The sequence below is a fragment of the Neoarius graeffei genome, chromosome 3 (genome assembly GCF_027579695.1).
Source record: "Neoarius graeffei isolate fNeoGra1 chromosome 3, fNeoGra1.pri, whole genome shotgun sequence".
NCBI classification, from domain to species: domain Eukaryota; kingdom Metazoa; phylum Chordata; class Actinopteri; order Siluriformes; family Ariidae; genus Neoarius; species Neoarius graeffei.
The window spans coordinates 40033846-40055297 of record NC_083571.1 but is presented as its reverse complement, the minus strand read 5'-3'; the positions used below and the strand labels follow the sequence as shown (position 1 = coordinate 40055297).

The window sequence follows — 21452 nt, the reverse complement described above, 5'->3', positions numbered from 1 at the left end:
GCCTATCCCAGCTGACTATGGGCGAGAGGCGGGGTACACCCTGGACAAGTCGCCAGGTTATCGCAGGGCTAAGAGCTTTAACCTTGGTGCTATTTTGAGACTTAATGTTTTTTCTAATGGCTGTCTTTTCATTAAAGTACAGCTAGCCAGGCCTGTATCCTGAAAACTTTCTAACGGTTCTCATCTGACTAGAGCATGTGTGCCTTCCCATTGTTGACAATGTTGATCCTCTTCAATGCCATGATGTTCTCAGAACCACTATATCGGTCTGTTGATATGTGCCACTGGAACTACAACCACCTGTTGGAATGGTAGGATGGGGGGGGTTGTTTGTTTTTTTAAATAAATATCATGACATTTGACGACTTTTCGTCTGGTCTCTCTTTCCTTTGACCTGTCTGGCTTGGGTGGCCCTACCAGGAGCAGTAGCTCTCACCAGCATAGCTCTCAGGATCACTGAGACACATAAGGCCCTCCGCCACAGCAAGGTGGCAGTCCGTAGGGTTTGGTGGGGGAGGGGCCATTTGAATTTAGTGCCAGCAGTAAGTTTCAAAAAACTTGGGACAGGAGCAACAAAAGACTGTAAAAGTGGTGCAGTGTTAAAAAGCTAATTCGGTTAATTGGCAATAGGTCATTAACATGATTGGGTATAAAAAGCGCATCCCAGAGAGGCTGGATCTTTCAGAAGTAAAGATGGGGAGGGGTTCACTGCTCTGTGAAAGACATGTTACTTTCAAAACTACAGCAGTCAGTCTCCTCAGTTCCCAAACATTTCCAGATTGTTGTTAAAAGAAGGTGATGCAACACAGCAGTAAACATGCCCCTGTCCCAACTTTTTTGAAACATGTTCCTAGCATCAAATTCAAAATGAGCATACATTTTTTTTTTTAATTCTCAGTTTCAACATTTGATATGTTTGTATTATTTTCAATGAAATATAGGGTTTCCTTGATTTACAGATCATCACATTCTCAGGGGTGGTGCCAGAGATTTTCTTTTCCTGGTGCTACGGAATTGCTTTATTTTTCAGTCTGGGTGCTTTGAAATGTAGGGTTTCCCATTAATGTGCCAGTCGCCACAGTTTAATTACCTCCACAATGGAGGTTATGCTTTCAGTTGGTAGGTTTGTTTGTTTTTCTAAGCAGGATCATGCAAAAATCATTGGCCCAATTTTCATGAAACATAGTGGAAAGGTATACCATGGACCAAGAAAGAACCCATTAAATCTTGGAGCAGATCTAACTCACAGGGTGGATTGACAAATTGCGTTTTACTCTTACTAATGTTGCAGCATTTGGACTTGGCTGCACTCTCCGAATGCCCTTCTAATTTCTATTGGTACACTGCCAACACGTGCACACATACAGTACCCGCTCCACTACAGTTACAATGCCATTCTATGTTAAACACAAGGCAAGATATTCAGCTCATGGGATATAGATCTAATCTTCACAAGCCAGCCTCCCTGAACACACCTCTGAATATAAAATTTCACACAGTTACAGTGGGGCAAAAAAGTATTTAGTCAGTCACCAATTGTGCAAGTTCTCCCACTTAAAAAGATGAGAGAGGCCTGTAATTTTCATCATAGGTACACTTCAACTATGAGAGACAAAATGAGAAAAAAAATCCAGAAAATCACATTGTCTGATTTTTAAAGAATTTATTTGCAAATTATGGTGGAAAATAAGTATTTGGTCAGTAACAAAAGTTCATCTCAGTACTTTGTTATATACCCTTTGTTGGCAATGACAGAGGTCAAACGTTTTCTGTAAGTCTTCACAAGGTTTTTACACACTGTTGCTGGTATTTTGGCCCATTCCTCCATGCAGATCTCCTCTAGAGCAGTGATGTTTTGGGGCTGTCACTGGGCAACACGGACTTTCAACTCCAAAGATTTTCTATGGGGTTGAGATCTGGAGACTGGCTAGGCCACTCCAGGACCTTGAAATGCTTCTTACGAAGCCACTCCTTCGTTGCCCGGGCGGTGTGTTTGGGATCATTGTCATGCTGAAAGACCCAGCCACGTTTCATCTTCAATGCTCTTGCTGATGGAAGGAGGTTTTCGCTCAAAATCTCACGATACATGGCCCCATTCATTCTTTCCTTTACACAGATCAGTCATCCTGGTCCCTTTGCAGAAAATCAGCCCCAAAGCATGATGTTTCCACCCCCATGCTTCACAGTAGGTATGGTGTTCTTTGGATGCAACTCAGAATTCTTTCTCCTCCAAACACGACAAGTTGAGTTTTTACCAAAAAGTTCTATTTTGGTTTCATCTGACCATATGACATTCTCCCAATCCTCTTCTGGATCATCCAGATGCTCTCTAGCAAACTTCAGACGGGCCTGGACATGTACTGGCTTAAGCAGGGGGACACGTCTGGCACTGCAGGATTTGAGTCCCTGGCGGCGTAGTGTGTTACTGATGGTAGCCTTTGTTACTTTGGTCCCAGCTCTCTGCAGGTCATTCACTAGGTCCCCCCGTGTGGTTGTGGGATTTTTGCTCACCGTTCTTGTGATCATTTTGACCCCACAGGGTGAGATCTTGCGTGGAGCCCCAGATCGAGGGAGATTATCAGTGGTCTTGTATGTCTTCCATTTTCTAATAATTGCTCCCACAGTTGATTTCTTCACACCAAGCTGCTTACCTATTGCAGATTCAGTCTTCCCAGCCTGGTGCAGGTCTACAATTTTGTTTCTGGTGTCCTTTGACAGCTCTTTGGTCTTGGCCATAGTGGAGTTTGGAGTGTGACTGTTTGAGGTTGTGGACAGGTGTCTTTTATACTGATAACGAGTTCAAACAGGTGCCATTAATACAGGTAACGAGTGGAGGACAGAGGAGCCTCTTAAAGAAGTTGTTACAGGTCTTGCTTGTTTGTAGGTGACCAAATACTTATTTTACCGAGGAATTTACCAATTAATTCATTAAAAATTCTACAGTGTGATTTCCTGGATTCTTTCCCCCCATTCTGTCTCTCATAGTTGAAGTGTACCTATGATGAAAATTACAGGCCTCTCTCATCTTTTTAAGTGGGAGAACTTGCACAATTGGTGGCTGACTAAATACTTTTTTGCCCCACTGTATGCCATGGTTAGGGCTTGCACACAAGCAACAGACATAGGTGTGTGCACATTTCAGCCTCAGATTCTAAGATCACAATCTCATGCTGCTAGTTACCAGTTCCAGTTATGGAACCCTAATAATATATGAATGAGCAGCACATACAGATCACTATATGGAGTCAGAATTTGTGCCTCAGCTGCCAAATGCATTACATTTCTAATTTAACAAATTTAACAGAGGGGCAAAAAAAAATCATGCACCTACCATTTGACATCTTCATAACAAAACAATGTGTCTGTTGATTGAGTCTCTACATAGGCATTTATGAAGTAAAAAAAAGATCCATTATGATATGGATAATTCTTTGCTATTGCCAAGTTTAAAAAATGTGCTCTGGCTAACAGGACATGAAAGTAAAATCAAAATTTCAGTGTGTGCTGCACCCATTGGCTGAATCAGATCACCAGTGTTGGCTTTGTTTTTTTAGTCTAAAAAATAATCAGTTTGGTTTATTTTTATTTTTCAAATTGCAAATTATAACACTCATGCACTCAAAATTAAAAATTCTAAATAAACCACATATTTGGGGGGAGAGGGTGCTATGGCTATCCTGGGGTAGCTGCAGCACCCCAAGCCCGTCCATTCGGTTTTATTTACATTTTAAACAGCATCCCAACTTTCTTGTAATTGGGGTGGCATATCATGAGATTATATATTGTACATAGTGTTACCTCTAAAGGTATTGGTACAGCAAGGTCACTTTTTATTTGTTTGTTTGTTTGTTTGTTTGTTTGTTTGTTTGTTTGCTTATTTTTTTTTGTTTTAGCTATTTACTGAAGACATTTGGATTTGATGCTCCCCCAAATGAATGCTCAATTGGGTTAAGATCTGATGATTGACTTACTGTAGCTAGTCCAAAACCCTTCACTTTTTTTTTTAAAGGCCTTTGTTGTGTTGACACTGTGTTTCAATACATACAAGTGAACCTGTTCCAGAATCAACCATTCTCAGCTTCAAATTGACTTGACACACAAGACCCAAGCCATTATACAGGTAGTCGTCGACTTACGACCTATGCGACTTACGACCGATCTACTTTACGACCGTCTGGTTATGACTGGCAAGTGTTTCCTAGCTGAGCGTACGACAGTTTCCGCCCCAGCTCCCGGCAGCGCCCAGCATCCAGCCAGTGTTGCCAGATACTGCTGACGGTTTCCAGCCCAAAATATGTTCAAAACCTGCCAAAATGCACTTAAAACCGCCCAATCTGGCAACACTGCATCCAGCCTCTTCTATTATGTGTACAGTGTTTCGCTGGACAAACAACAAGCGAGCTACAGCGCGCGTGCGGCTTAACCAGATCTTGTGCTATAACGTGTGCAGCTGGTAATCAAAGTAACTTTCACTTTTCTGTTCTGTTACACTGTTCTGTGTCCAATGTCCAAAATGAAAAGTTAGTTTTCAACTGTTCAGCTAAAAAAAAAAGTTATTAAAACGATTGTGTTGTTGAAATCATGTGTTTGCAATTTATTTATAATCAAAAACTGATACAGGTGGATGAAAGAGTGATAGTGTGATAAAGTACTATACTAGTACTACTGAGTGATAAGAAGTCCTAGTGAATGCTTGATAAGTAGACCATAATAAATAATTAGGCGTATTTTTCGGCGCACGCTGTGCGCGCGCACTATGACTCAAAATAATATACCGGCAAGAAATAAAAGTTACTTTCACCCCTGAGTATGCAGTGTTTGACTTAAACCAAATAATGAGCCAAGGTAATGAAATAAGAAAATGTTGATAAAATAAGACTTGAAGATGATTACAATATCATTACACATCACAATATACTTGCGTTCATTTAACATAGGCCGACTTACGACCAGATCGATTTACGACCGGTCAGTCATAACCAAACGCAGTCGTAAGTCGATGACTACCTGTATTACCTCCACTGTGCTTGACCGATGAGCTTGTATGTGTCTTTCTTTCTCCACACTTTGGCCTTTCCATCACTTTGGTAGAGGTTAAACTTGGTTCCAGAACTTTTGTGGCTCATCTCAGTTTTTTATTTGTGAATTCCAGTCTAGCCTTCAGATTCTTACTGCTGATGAGTGTTTGGCATCTTGTGGTGTGGCCCACATATTTCTGTTCTGCTCTGCTTTGAATGATAGCTTGTAATACATTGTGCCCTGTAGAGATTGTTGATGTCACTGACTGCCGTATTTGGCATTTTCTTCACAGCTCTCACAATGTTTTTGTCATCAGCTGCTGCTGTTTTCCTTGATCAACCTGTATAATCTTTGATTGTTAGTACAGCAGTGGTTTATTTCTTTTTCAGGATATTCCAAATTGTTGTATTTGCTATGCCCAATGCTTGTGCAATGGCTCTGATTTTGTTTTTCCCTATTTTCTCAAATTCAAAATGGCTGGCTTTTCTCCCATAGACAGGTCGTTATGTTGGTTTATTTTTTTTTTAATAACAAATGCAGTGTTTATAGGCAAAACCCAGGGCTCAAGTCACGAGTAGACCTTCAGAGCTATTAATTGTTTAAACAGGGTCATTCCATACCAAATAAACCAATGGGATGTGCATCATAGTCTCAGAATTGTTGGACCCCCCCCACCTCCCCGGGGTACTTAAACTTAATTCATAGTTTATGATTATAGTTGGCGGCACGGTGGTGTAGTGGTTAGCGCTGTTGCCTCACAGCAAGAAGGTCCGGGTTCGAACCCTGTGGCCGGCGAGGGCCTTTCTGTGCGGAGTTTGCATGTTCTCCCCGTGTCCACGTGGGTTTTCTCCGGGTGCTCCGGTTTCCCCCACAGTCCAAAGACATGCAGGTTAGGTTAACTGGTGACTCTAAATTGACCGTAGGTGTGAATGTGAGTGTGAATGGTTGTCTGTGTCTATGTGTCAGCCCTGTGATGACCTGGCGACTTGTCCAGGGTGTACCCCGCCTTTCGCCCGTAGTCAGCTGGGATAGGCTCCAGCTTGCCTGTGACCCTGTAGAACAGGATAAAGCGGCTAGAGATGATGAGATGATGATGATGATAGTTTATTTCCAACATGTAAACAAACAATGAATAAATAAGCAGATAACAAGAAAAGCAAAACAGCATTTGCAACAAGGACACATAAAAAGCCACTAAATTAGAAAATAAACCTTAAATAATATAGGTAATAATAATATATCAAAATCGAAACAAAAGAAAACAAGACAAAAATACAAACAAGGACACACTAAGCAGTTTTGAGTTTACATGTCCGAAAAGGACTGGGCTGAAGTAAAAACATGGGGAAAACCAAAGTTTTAGGGTTGAAGGTCTTAGTCCCACAAACAAAAATTTTTAAAGGACAGTGGGGTCCCTTTTAAAAATCCTCGCCTGTAATTGTTTGCCATTTTGCATCCTAATTCTTTCAAGAAATATTTGAGATGGAAATCCTCAGGAACAGACAACTATATAGTTTCAAATATACCATTATGAAACTGTCATATGTGAACTCCACTTTTCATTTTATTAGAGTCTGAAAACTGCAATCTAAAAGCACATTACTCACAGCCTACTTTGACCTTTTAAGGAAAATCTGTCTCAATAATATTTTAAATCTTTAATGTTGGACCTCTAGTTTTTAACTGAGTCAGTGTAAGTTCCCTAGTGCCTGTTGTGAGGCTCAAATAAAAGGACTGACCATCAAAATGTTTTTTTTCAAGGTAAAATCGCTACATTTGTACAAAGTAGTACCTCTTTGCAACTTTGAGGATATCAAGTGAGAGATATTAGCAACTGAATGCACCTCGTTTCACTAATGTTCAGCTCTCTACATGTTCTATATCTGATGCCAAAATAGTGGCTTTTTTTGTTTTTAGCTTACTTTTGGTGGTCTGCCTGGTCTGCTGATTATAGCTTTTTGTGAAATTATTCACAAAACCACAGAGAAACATCATGCCTACAGACTGAATGTCTTCAGTGGTGAAATACATCAAAAGAACAGCATTAATGGGACTATGATGGTGCAAATTTTGTGTTCATTAAATTTCCATTAAAGTGGTTTCATGCATATGCATCCTTGCCAACCTGAAACCACACTAGAGATAAGTCCTGGGCAGTATGCAGCTTGTCTGTATGATGGATCCTGGTGGATAGCAAATATCATTTTAGTCTCCTTAGAAGCTGAATATGATGACTTTGAAGCAAGATTCCTTCACCCTCATGGCCCCGCAAAGTCATTCTACTGGCCAAGGGAAGAGGATAAGTGTTTGGTGTCAAGACAGCATGTGCTATGCACTGTTCCTGATACCAGTGGTTTAGGCTGTTGTTATAGATTTAGTGATGCAAAGTGTTAATGATTGAACAAAAGTGGAAATGTAAGGTCTAAAATGTGACCTAGCCTTTTTTTTTGGTACCATTTTCTATTATGTGATAACCTTGGGTAATACAAACAGGATTATGTATTGAACTTTTGAGAGTGGGGGCGGCACGGTGGTGTAGTGGTTAGCCCTGTCGCCTCACGGTAAGAAGGTCCAGGTTCGAGCCCCGTGGCCGGCGAGAGCCTTTCTGTGCGGAGTTTGCATGTTCTCCCCGTGTCCGCATGGGTTTCCTTCGGGTGCTCCGGTTTCCCCCACAGTCCAAAGACATGCATGTTAGGTTAACTGGTGACTCTAAATTGACCGTAGGTGTGAATGTGAGTGTGAATGGTTGTCTGTGTCTATGTGTCAGCCCTGTGATGACCTGGCGACTTGTCCAGGGTGTACCCCGCCTTTCGCCCGTAGTCAGCTGGGATAGGCTCCAGCTTGCCTGCGACCTTGTAGAACAGGATAAAGCGGCTAGAGATAATGAGAATGAGACTTTGAGAGTGGTGACTTTATAAGCCTCGGTCACAACCAGCCGTACGTGCTCCTACGGCCGGTCTACGTGCAAAAAACGCAAGAAACGCATGGAGGGCGCGCATGTGACGTGCTGATTTTCGAGCCGTAGACTGGCCGCAGACTGGCCGCAGAGGTTCTTTGTCATGTCAAACAAACTCTATGGGTGCTTACATTTTTTTTTCAGGTTGCAAGACAAACTTGCGGCCAACGTGCGTCTTTCTCCACGAACAAAAAAAAACCGCAGCGATTTGGGAAACGCCAAAAATCGCATGGCCAACAAATCGTACGTCCGGTTGTGACCTAGGCTATAGGCAGCAAGCTAACATTTTATTCAAATGTCAGGAGACACATTTCCAACCAAATTCTGTACTAATTACCAAGCCTGAACGTAAACAATTTTTATGGCTAGTGAAAGGAAGAATATCGGTTTTCCATAGTTAAAGTGAGAAGTGCCTGAAATCATGAATACATGTGGTAATTTATTTTTGAAAATTGTGAATTTTGGCATTCTGCACATGTTCAGAAGTATCCTGAGAGGATGGAGGCGATGCATAATTTATCATACTAACAAAGCATTTAATATTGGTGTATTTCTTTCTTAATAAATCATTTCTGGTGCTTCAGTACTCATCTAAAGGTAAAATACAACAATTTTAAAACTGCAACTTGGTTAATAATATACCGTATAATATGTGTGTGTGTGTGTATATATGTGTACCATATATATATATATTAGAGTTCCATCAAAAGAAGTTTATTCCTTTGATTGCTTTTTTTCTCATTTAATAATTCAGTACTTTTAATATATTTTGGATTCTGAAAATTTGAGGAAGATATCATTTTTGAGCAATAAGGCTGTGAACTTGAGAAAAAATAAATTTACACCTCCACCCCCTTTATAGGCCCATAACACATGAACAGCAAAGTCTAGAAGGTTATAATTTGGGATTTCCCACTAAAATAAGTCACAGAATGGATCAAATAAAAATCAGGCCAATCTGAGATTGAAATGCATCAACTTTTTCTGAATTTTGGTCCATTTTGTATGGAATGACCCAACAATCAAATAAATAGGGAACATCTGGACAACAGGGCACACCTGTCAGTCATATGTTCCATTATTTTTGATCACTTAAAAAATGGGCAGGATCAAACAAAAGATGCCATGATCTAAGTTGCTTAACACATCTTGATGTAGATATCAGGAAATGAAAGGTGCAGTTCTGATCTATCATCTCACATTCATGTTTTGATCTCAAACACAAATGTCTTCAGCATAGATCAAAAACAAAAGAATTGGCCTTGCTGTTACAACTTGAGTAAACTGCAATGTGGCCTCTGATATGAACAATGTGATATAGTTGATGTAATCGCTGATATAATATTGAAATGTAATTTAATTTATTTATGCTCTTTTCCCAAAGATCATGATGGTCCATGGTTTGGTCTACCCAACCCCAAGAGTGGCTCTGGACCTACTAAAACAGATAAGCCCATTTTAAAAGACGTCTGTGTTGGCAGAGTAAGTGCTGTCAATCCTTACCCAGAACTCCAAGCTGCTTTAGTCACTAACTGGCACAAGGAAAATGAGCCTCCTATAAAATCCAAGGCCAGGTCCATCAAACTAAGGAAGAACTCCAGGACTGAAAACTCTAAAAAGCTGATCAGACAGTGCTCAAAAGACTCTGTGATTTTGACAGGCTACAAGAACCTAAAGTTCCTTCATGATGAACCAGATGACAAGTCCCAAGGAGACTTTCAGTGCAGTCAGAAAGAGAAACAAGAATATTTGCTTGGAGATCCCAGCAGCAGGTTAAGCTCCATGTCCAAATACATCAATCATAATGACACTAGAACTTCCCCTATAGAACGTCTTATGAATAACAGCCAGGCTAACACTAGCATTCAAAGTGACAGTTTTACAAATCTGATAAATTCACAAGTACAGGCAGGTACTAGAACTGAAGCCACAGAGGTCAAAGCAACAGAGGGAGCCCATATTATGGTCTTACCTCCTGGGCTCCAACATACTGAGGTCAAACCTAGTGACAAGAACCCCGACCAGTGTGATAAGGTCACTGTCGTATTTTCAAGCCCCAGTGATCCAACACTGACAAGGGGAAGCATTCCAGAGAATACGCAAAATGATTGCTGTGAGTCCAAGCCTCAACATAGAGGGAATTGTGCTAACAGGGAGGTCATGGATGTGGGGCCAGATTGTACTAATACACTGAGGAATTATTGTTTACCAAGTGCATCATCAAGACTCTCGGATTCAGGCATTGAGAGTGAGCCTAGTTCCACTACATTGTTAGTACAAGGTCCTCAAACTGTTTCCAATTTTTCTGAAGTGAATCTAGACTGGGTCTCATCACAAGTTAAACAGATCACTACTAAATATCAGAGCGTTGCCCTCAAACCATCTCATCTCAGTATTGTTTCAAAAGGGTCCAATGGACCAGAAGGGCCAAATCCTGAGATTACTAGTGGTGTATGTGGCATACAGTCTTCACTAACCTCCATAAATTCACTTCCCTTAGATGATGAGGTGGAGGCTGAGGTTCCATGCCAATTATCCAGTGTCATTGTGCAGGAGCAGGCTTTGGTTTTCTCTGATAGATCTGACATTAGTATCCCTTTCCATGCCGCCAGCCCAACCAAGTCCTTAGTTCACCAAGAAGCCTCCACCTGCCATGTGGATGATCCAGTGTTTCAGAGAGATGAGGCTTCTGTATTTCTGTCCCTCTGCAAAGTTTTTGCTTCTCAGAAGATATCTGAGTCTGCTAAGCTTGGAACCCCTGTTGGGGAAGATATAGGGCTGGAAGTTGGCAGTGATATGCATACTGCAGCACAATCTAGTACATCAGCCACCAGTAGTACAGACTTGGTAAAGAAAGGCTTAGTGGAGAATTATTTTGGTTCATATTCCAGCACTGATATTTCTGAGATAAGCCCAGAGGAAACGCCAGTTATTATGTTGGGCATTCAGACAGGTGTCCATTCCACTGAAGAAGAAGATGAGAAAAACCATGAGATGATAGAAAATGGCTATTATGAAGAAACCGATCAGCAACCCTATGTCAATGGTCTGGCAGAATTGAAGGGAAGAAGCGAAGAGGGGAATGGCATGGGGACCTCAGAATCTAAGAGCACTTTTTATGGGCATAAGAATTTGGAGCAGCTCAGGAATTTCCCCTGGACCTACTTGCAAACTCAACCCTCCAAACCACTACAGACCAGTACAGTTCTGCACTGGTACGAGAGCTCCCCTCCTGCCCAGATGAAAGTGTAAGTTTTCTAATTTGCATTGCATTGGGTTTCCCTTTGTATGTTAAATCTATTCATGCCATTTAAGAAAAAAATGCAGGGAATGAGTTTTTTTTTTTTTTTAAACCCATTATGGTTGTTTTCCTTCAGGATGTTCAAATATGCATCTAGAATAAGTAGTTGATTTCTCACACTTGTGTTTTTCTCTGAATTTAATGCTTAAAAATCACAAGATTTTGGTCATATCAATTCCTTCAGTGTTGGTGTGGGGAAATTGTTTGTTTTTTAGATTTGCCCAAGCAAGAGAGGAGCTGAAGAAGCTTAAACTGCCAGGATTCCTGTACAGTGAAGTGGCTGAGTTGGCATCAACTGTGCCATATTTTAGCCTGGATGAGGATGAGAGCTGTGATGTGGGTGTTCACCTCATTGTGTGTGTCCATGGCCTGGATGGTGAGGCCAGACTCATAAATGTATGCTTGAGTATTGCAGTCAGGGAAAGACTTAGAGTGGTGGGGGCCCCTGAGCTTCAGTTATTGTTGGGGCCCTTTACCTACACCATGACATGAATCTGCAACTGCTCCATCCAGAAATATCAAGACTGCTATAATACAAAACAGAAGCTACTACAACGAAAACAGCAAGTACACTGCTGGCCAAAAAAAAAAAAAAGAGTTGCCATTTGGATTTAAATAAGCAAATACTTAAGAGCCTTTGATTATAGAATAGAATCTTTGTCATTGCACATCAGGTATACAATGAAATTGCAGTGCTTCTCCGGCCAGTGCATAATAAATATAAAAAAACAACCAAAAAAACCCAGTAAAATATTAAAAGAAAACAGTAAAACAAGAATAAGAAAGGAGTAAAATAGAAATAAGAAAGGAATGCATATTTACATCATTTACACATTACACTAGCATATTGGATTGGATAATTACTGCAGTGATTAAAATGTTTCAACTGGCAACAATTAATTTATCCCTAACTGATGCAATGAGTAATTTCTCATTTCTTAAACAACCATGTCTAAAGTCATATTCCATGGTTATGGAAAAGATGTTACTGTGTTTCAGAAGGGTAAAATTATTGGCCTGCATCAAGCAAAAAAAACAACTCACGAGGTTGTTGAAATTACTGGAATTGGGTTAAGAACCTTATAAAAACCTGGAAGAATAGTGGTGGACCATCAACTTTGTAGAAGAAATGTGGCCAGAAAAAAAATCTTGACTGACTGTGATAGATCACTTAAACACGTGTGTGTTATATATATATATATATATATATATATATATATATATATATATATATATATATATAAAATAGAACTTAGAGCTATGTTGAATAGTGAAAGTAAGAACATTTCCACACACACAATGTGTGGAGAACTCACAAGATTGGGATTAAAGTAGCCTGGGAAATCCCATGCTGCTTTGCACAATCGTTCCGATCTGAAAAGACAGCATGGAAACTATGGTCTAAAGGCTCGCCTGAGTTAGGGAGCCAATCAGAGAGTGGGGAGGGGTGGAAAGACGGTGACGTGTACTACTCGACAAACGGAAGCTTGTAGTTTATTTGGGACTGTTTACGGATCACATTTAACATGGCGGCGAGCGATACGAACCAAACTAACCAAACCAGCTTCTCTCATATTTGTCTTGCACAAACGGCAGTAATCGTTCAGTGCCATTTTTTTCTTATTTTTGTTTTGCCTTCTCTTTCTCTTTCCTTCTCTTCTTCGCCTCTTCGTCTTCTTCGTCACTCTAACTACGTCACCGGGTACAACTGCCATGATTGGCCATGGGCTACGTATACGCCAAATGATAGACATTCGCAACGTCCAATAAACGGCCGTTGACAATCGTAAACCACACCTCCCCTACGAGAAATTCAATAGGCGGATTCCAGACCATATTTCACTTGTGATATGGTCTGGTGTTAACCAGACTAGGATTAAAGAGCTCTGAGGCCATAAGAAATCAGTTTGTTAGTGAGGCGAATCTGAAGAAAAGGCTTCAGTTTGCTAGGGAGCATAAAGATTGGACTCTGGAGCAATGGAAAAAGTACATGTGGACAAATGAGTCCACATTTAACCTATTCCAGAACAATGAACGCATTAGGGTAAGAATCATCATGTATACTGACCCCTGTACAAGCCTCTGGTGGCAGTGTCATGATCTGGGTTTGCTTCAAGTGGTCAGGCCTAGGCTCAGCAACATTATGTGGCAATAAAATGAAGTCCGCTAACTACCTAAATGTACAGAATGACCAGATTATCCCATCAATGAATTTTTTCTTCCCCAGTGACATGGGCATATTCCAGGACAACAATGTCACAATTCATCGGGCTCAAATTGTGAAAGAGTGGTTCAGGAAGCATCTAAAATCATTTTCAGACATGAATTGGCCACCAGAAATTCCTGACCTTAACCCCATTGAAAGTCTTTGGGATGTTCTCCCGTTATCAATACAAGATCTTGGTGAAAAATTAACTCTGGATGGATCCCTGAATGGAAGTAAATGTTGTGACATTGCATAAGTTTGTCAAAACAATGCCATGTCAAATGTGCACCATAATCAAAGGTAAAGATAGTCCAAAGAAATAGCGAGAGTAACTTTTTTTTTTTTTTTTGGCCAGGTAGTGTAGTTACTGAGCATACAGAGAGGCAATGTCAACCCTAATGGATAGTAACTAAAATACAGTTACTGAATCACAAAATAGAAACAGAGAGGCATGAGGTCGAGCTTAAGTTATAATTAGTAATTATCACAAGATAAGATTACAAAAGTAAGCAAATAATTTACAAGAAATGTTTGTTTATTTGAACAAAAGAAAAAGTGAATCTAGAGAAGATACATAAGATGGTACAGCTTGTTTTGGTGAAACATTGTCAACCTTGCAGAAAATATAATGCTGACATCAGATTAGCAATCAATTTATGATGATAACTCCTCTCCAAGTGTATACGATTACCGTTTTTCACTGTTTCACTGTCACTGTGCATGAACTGAAGTTGCTGTAACCCTATACTTTTTCACTCACATTTTTTAAAATCGAGGTCCAAGTGCTGGAACCATGCTGCAGTAGCTTTTGTTATGAATTTTTCTTCCTCCTCTTATTATTTTTTTCATATAAAACAAATTGTGCAGCCAAATCTGTAAAGCGTATCCACATGAAACTTTATAGGCAGGTGCAATATCTCAAACACTACTAAAGTGAAATGATAAAATTGTTCCTCTTGGTGGGGTGATAGTGCAAGCTTTTATATTTTGGCACATATCTAGAGAAGGTTTACATTGAAAATTCTTCCTCTTATTCCTTGGCTATAGCCAAAATCATCTATTATTTTGCATTTGCAAAAGCAGCAAACTTGTCAATATATCTGCTACATACGGTACCAGTTGACTCTTGCAGGGTGGAGCCTAATTTACTCAAACAACTGTAACTTATGATTGCATGCATGGATTGACAATTCTTATTTTTTTATTTATTTAGCTTTTGCCATAGTAAGATATATATATATATATATATATATATATATATATATATATATATATATATATATATATATATGTACGTACATTATGGCTGGGAAACCACTACAACTTGCACCAATTACAGTGGCCTCCATTGTACTTAATCTGCATGTCTTTGAACAAAAGTCATATACAGCATAAGGTCATATGCAAAACTTGGGGTGTGGCAGTACATAGGGGCAGAACTAAGTTCAAACAACTTCTTTTCAGGAACTGTAAGACCAGTTCAGCCTAAGTTTGTCATCTTAATGCTAATCTGTAAGTGGATCTCTGATGATCTGATTAGTAAAAAATATGGGCACCATGTGAGCTGAAAATATGCATACCCACAGATGGATTCATGCAATATTTATTCACAGCTTTTGATTAATTTGTGCCCTTCCTTTGACCCCAGAGTTATATTCCAGGCACACCCAGCTGATAGTGATAAATTTTTTTATACATAGTACCAGTAAAATTTTGGACATCCCTTCTAATTCAATGCTTTTTCTTTATTTTTATTAAAGGTGCTGACTTCAAAGTTGAATTCTGGGCAAAATGTTCTATGTCTAAAGTTGTTGGAGTTTTGACATGAGACTATACTGCACACGCCATGTACCCTACGTGTCACCGTTTTGTCAAGATAAAATGCGTCCCACATTTTATGATTCCGACAGTTGCCAAAGCAAGTGAGCAACAATATCACGTGACCACTGTGGGGCGTGTTTGACCTACTTTTAACCAAAGCAAGTCAGTGTGGGCAAATATGGCGGACTCCGCTTTCCCGTGAGCTAAAAGCCAGCAGAAAAGAAAAGGAGAGCCTGCCTAGTAAGTGCGACTGCACGATAGAGCAAGGTTAGATGACATGACTTAATTGAAAAGCATTCCAGGTGACTATCTCATGAAGATAATACCATTAGTGTGCATTATAAGCTGTCATCAAGGTAAACAGTGGCTACTTTGAAGAATCTAAAATATGAAAAATAATTTTTCATAACACTCTTTATTTACCACATAATTTCCTGTGTGTGTTATTTCATAATTTTGATGTCTGCAAGCTAGATGGCCTTTCGATTTCATAAAATCAATGAAATTTAGTTCCCTCTGAAATTTGGTCATTGTGATATGTATATTTCTGTAATATCTTTTTTTTTTTTTTTTTTAAAGGCCATTCGGTGGCTGGGAAGTTATTTAATTTGAGGGGATTCCCTAGCAAATGCTATGCATGAAATTGCTCACTTTGCGCAGTCAAGCAGACTGAGGAAGTCCGTGTGCACATGCACAGGTTTACCTTCTTTTTCTTCTTTTGGGTTTTACTGCAGCTGGCATCCACAGTGTTGCATTACTTCCATCTACAGGTTTACCTTGGCCGTGCACTGACAGTTACATCATTCTGTTGCTAAACGAACAGCTGCTCACACCGAGGTGCTCGCTGACTGCCGATATTTATTAGTTTGGTCCTGCATTTCCTTTCCTTCGCAACATATAATGTCTTCTCACTTTCCATTACTGTAGTCGGTCTTTCAGGTTTCATTCGCACACTCACAGCCTCCATTTTTCTCTCCTGTTTCAAATTTGTATCCCACAGTGCCTTGTGCAGACGGGGAAAGCCCACCACGTGATGCATGACAGTATCTTGAATTGGGTCATGGTGAAGCAGGAAAAAATAGCGGAGAATTTAGGGCCACATGGCCCTAAATTCATTAATTGTTCTATTAAAAAAAAAACTAATTAAATTGGAAGTCTGTGATTTGAATTCAGTAGCTTTCTGTCCACTAAACAAAAATAATTGGGTGTCAGGGAAAATTCTTTTTATGACCTACACTTAAAAATCTGAAAGGCAGTCTACCTTTCAGTGTTGTTCTATAATGTGGGAAATAGTCAAAATACAGAAAAACCTATGAATGAGTAGGTGTGTCCAAATGACTGTGGTACTGTATGTGTGTGAGATATATTATATTATATATTATATTATATTATATTATATTATATTATATTATATTATATTATATTATATTATATTATATTATATATGCCTAGAAATTCATATATTTTTTTCACCAGCCAGCCGGACTAGTGACCTTCCAAAGTAACTCGCCAAACAGAAACTCAACTAGCCAAAATTTGTTCATGTATGAATTTTACTTCTGTCAAAAATAACACAAAAGAGATTAGTTACCATTGTTCATGACTAATGTGCATTTATTTCAAGACCCAAGTATTTTGATACTGTTGTTAAATACATAAATGAGAACACAGAGCACCATAATATAATATCAACAAATAATAATATATTGGAAAACTTGGCAACTTGGTGTACGAGTATTGAAAACAAATATACTTACTATCATGATTATAGCACCCAAAATATGTCCAACATGCTTTCTGTATTTAATCATTTATGAGAGAGAAAGCATTAGGAGCTTCATATTGACTAGGAATCAACTTGAAAAAAATTAATTATTCCATAAAAATTGTATCGCAGCCAAGGCCTACCCTGCTCCCACGTTTGCTTTGTCGTTTCTCCTTCTCGTACGCTTTATCGGCGGCCTTTTTCTCCTCTTCAGACCGAGGTCGCTTTGTCCCTGTCTCTGACAGTTTCTGTACACCTTTCAGAAAATTCCACATCGCAACGTAGCTTTGGCAGATGTAAACAACAACAAAAACATGTGTTTAAATGGGCGATAATGTGGCCACATCTATCGAATTTGATAACATGATTACTGCGATATTCAACAAGATGTGTTATACTGTATGCATGCGCAGTAGTGAAAAAACTGACAGCCTGACTCGTACACGATATGATTCGGAATTCTTCAGTATTTTCCATACTGCCGATAAACACATCAATTGACACAGACACGGCACACGCTTAATATGTGGCGGCTTTAGTTGACGGTGTGTCTGAATCTTCGCTTCATATATATATTTTTTTATTTACAACTAGCCAACCTAGTGACAGGAATTATCCGCCAAATGAGAAATTAAGTCGCCTCGGGCGACCGGACCACCGCGAATTTCGAGCCATGATATAGAAAATGTAATTAATTCCAAGTGAATCATGTTAAAACTTATTCTTCAGTCCTGAAACGGTTCATTCGGACTGGTAACGAGTTTGTGCTTAAAAGGAAATCCAGAAGTTCCCAACTCTCAGTTTAATCACGAGTAAATAGGTGTTTTGCCACCGTCGTCACATGGAGGCTTATCTTTCAGGTCTGGAAACGGAACCAAATCACAGAACCCCATAATCCTCAGGGCAAACCCAGCATGTTGGGCTCGGTCCTCTCAAGTCTGCCGCAGTTCTGATTGCCTTACTTTATCCACTTCGGTCAATTTTGGCAACATTTCATTTATATAGACATGTCCACAAAAAAAAATGCAAGTTAATCAAAAGAATTTTAATTCTGAACCGGTTCACCATTTTGACAACGTGCGTCAAGTCAGTGGGAAAACAATGGGAGTGACCTCATCGAAGTGAAGATATTGGGGAATCTGCGATATTGGGACTCAGAGCCACGATGTATTTTGTATGAAAAATTAGTTTTTCAACACGAGAAGATAAACTTCATATGTTCGAATCAACGTGTGATTTTCTTTTTTTTTTATAGGCACGTTCACAAACAAAAACTGTGCAAGTTAATCAAAACAATCCATCAATCTCACGACGGAGGATATTGGAAAATATGTTACTCATTGTAGTTTGGATGAAAAATACGAGTGGTGTATTTCCCAGTAAAACACTCCTGTGTGTGTGTAAGGAGATTGCAGCTCACATCAGCAAAGCCAGCCAATCACAAGCCTGCCTACGAACTTGAGTGATGAAAAACAAAAATATCAAGCTCTCTGCCAAGATTAAGGTGGTTGTGCTTTTGAGCCTTCTGTATGGCTGCAAGACCTGGACTGAAAACAGGAGGCACGTTAAACAGCTTGAACAGTTCCAATTGAGCTATTGCTAGGCATCAAATGGCAGGACCTGGAGCGGGCCTGGTTAGTGTAGAGGCTATGGTCTTCAAGGCACCAATGCAATGGACAGGCTATGTCATCAGAATGCACAGTTCCTGCATACCTCACCATCTCCTGTATGGTATCCTATTGCAGGACCAGTGCTCCAAGGGTCATCCAAAGAAGAGATACAAAGACTGTATCAAGGACAACTTTAAACTTTGTGGCATCCCTGCTAAGGGGTTGCAAGCCCATGCATAAGACAGGAATGCATGGTAAGGTGTGACTGTGAAAGCCTTCTCTGACTTTGAGAATAGCTGCCATGACCGTGTCATCAATGTCAGAGAGCATAGGAAGGGTTCATCATGAGCCCCTGCCACAGCCACATTCCAGTCTCCCCACTGCCCCAAAGTGTGCAGTTCCCGAATTGGACTCACCAGTCACACCTGATCACATCAGCAAAAGCAGCACAACTGATGTGATCATAAATGCCATTAATGTAATGCCATTACATTATGTTAGCAATGTACAACACACCCAGAACAGCCTAGGGAGCAGTTGGGGGTTAGGTGCTTTGCTCAAGGGCACTTCAGCCATTCTTGCTGGTCCAGAGAATCAAACTGGCGATCTTTTGGTCCCAAAGCTGCTTCTCAAACCATGAGGCCATGGCTTCCCCCATGGCCCAATGGGGGAAGCCATGGCCCGAAGGTTGACCTGATAGTCAACCGATGACAATTTTATATATTATGTATGTACATACATACTAGTGCATCTCAAAATATTGGAATATCATGAAAAAGTTAATTTTTTTGTAATTTGATTCAAAAAGTTAAACATTCATATATTCTATATTCATTTACACATAAAGTGAAATGTTTTAAGGAGTCAAGAGTTTGACTCCCTACTCACATCTATATTGCAGTGTGCCTTGCCAGAGGGCAGTAGATACCATTTTTATGATGGTCTTTGGTATGACGTGACCACAAGTAGAACTCACAGGCTCCTGGTCAAGAGGCAGACATGCTAACCACAAGGCCAACTTGCAGTGATTATGACTTATAGCTCAGGAAAATCAGAAATCCAGTATCTCAAAATAAAATTTTTCATGTCAAGTTTGAGTAAAACAGTATGAATACAGTGTATCTCTTGGTCTAGTTCAGTACATGCAGTCACAATCATGTGGAAGACTGCTGACGTGACAGTTGTCCAGAAGACGATCATAGACGCCTTCTAAAAGGAGGGTAAGCCACAGAAGTTCACTACTGAAAAGGTGCACAAGCAACAGGGATGACTGCAGCCTTGAGAGGATTGTCAAGAAAAGTCGATTCAAGAACTTGAGAGAGCATCACATGGAGTGGACCGAGGCTGGTGTCAGTCCATCAAGAGCCACCACACACAGATGTTTTCAGAAAATGGGCTACAACTGCCGCATTCCTAATATCAAGCCACTCCTGAACCAGAGACAACATCAGAAGCATCTTACCTGGGCTAAGGAGAGAAACAACTGGACTGTTGCTACCGCACAAGTTAATTACAGTGGATTCATAGTGTTTTGGAACCAAACTCTTCATATATCAGCCAATGCATAAAAATCATGCAGATATAGGTCAAACACATCAGTTAATGTTCACATCAAACATCAGAATGTGGCCATCATATGAAGAAAAATTTGAATTTGATCATGGCATTGATATTGGTACTTAAGATTACTTATGTTACTCCTGAGATACCAGTGACCCCTTATGCTCTGATTCTGAAACAGTTTTGCGATGATGGGACTACAATTGCCATGATAAGTTGAGGACTGAAATTGCCACAAACAGTCTTCCACTCAGGTCTCGATCAGTGAACAGTTGTTAATCTTTGACCTTTATTGCACTCAAAACGAAACAGCATATTATTTGATGTTTTACCTCATGAATTCTATTGTTTTTTTGTTGTTTTCAAAATAAACACATTTCAGTTTTGGTTCTTGGAACACGTTTCAAAAAATGTTGGGACAGTAAAGCATTTCCAACTTTATAATGTTGCCATTCCTTCTCACAACTTTTAAAATAAATACTGTCTGCAATGAAATACAAGTCAAAGTAAATTTCAAAATCACTCTTTTTGTTTTGTTTGAATTTTCCATACTGTCCCAACTTTTTTCTGATTTGGGGTTGAATAAATTGATATATGTAAAATGTATAGGCGGAATATACATATTTATGCAAAGCTGCTTTGTGACAATGTCCACTGTTAAAAGTGCGATACAAGTAAAGTTGAATTTATAAAGGACTGGTTTGAGTGTTTCAGAAACTAATGAGCTTCTGGGATTTTCACACACAACAGTCTTTATAGTTTACACAGAAAGGTGTGTAAAACAAGAAACATTCAGTGAAGGACAGTTCTGTGAGTGGAAAAACCTTGCTGATAAGATAGGTCAGTGGAAAATATCTAGATATGTTCAAGCTGCCAGGAAGGATATAGTATTGCATAATCACGCTTTACAACTGGCAACCAGAAAAGCAGAATGAATGAGTTTATTTATTTCAAACATGTATAAAAAATGTATGTAACTATTTGTACATACAAAAGAAAGAAAACGAGAAATAAAAAAAATAATATAAAGAGCTAAGACATTACAAAACACCGCACATTGTTCGAAAAAGGAGTGGGAAGAAGTACAATACTTTTTTAATTTCCCACCCCTTTTTAACTACCCCGAAATCCAAACTACATTAATACACCTATAAAAATATATAACAAGATGCACAAAACATCAAACCTTGAGGTGCATGAGGTAGAACAGCAGA

The 21452-nt window shown here is 39.6% G+C and overlaps 1 protein-coding gene across 7 annotated transcripts in view; it reads left to right on the top strand.

Moving 5' to 3' along the window:
* fam135a (family with sequence similarity 135 member A) overlaps positions 1-21452 on the top strand; it is a 182157-nt gene that overhangs the window by 153231 nt on the left and 7474 nt on the right. For all 7 annotated transcript variants that reach the window (XM_060916827.1, XM_060916826.1, XM_060916825.1 and 4 more), the window contains 2 exons: positions 9360-11223; positions 11492-11652. In XM_060916827.1, the coding sequence (XP_060772810.1) occupies positions 9360-11223; positions 11492-11652 (2025 nt within the window). The remainder of the gene's footprint in view (positions 1-9359; positions 11224-11491; positions 11653-21452) is intronic.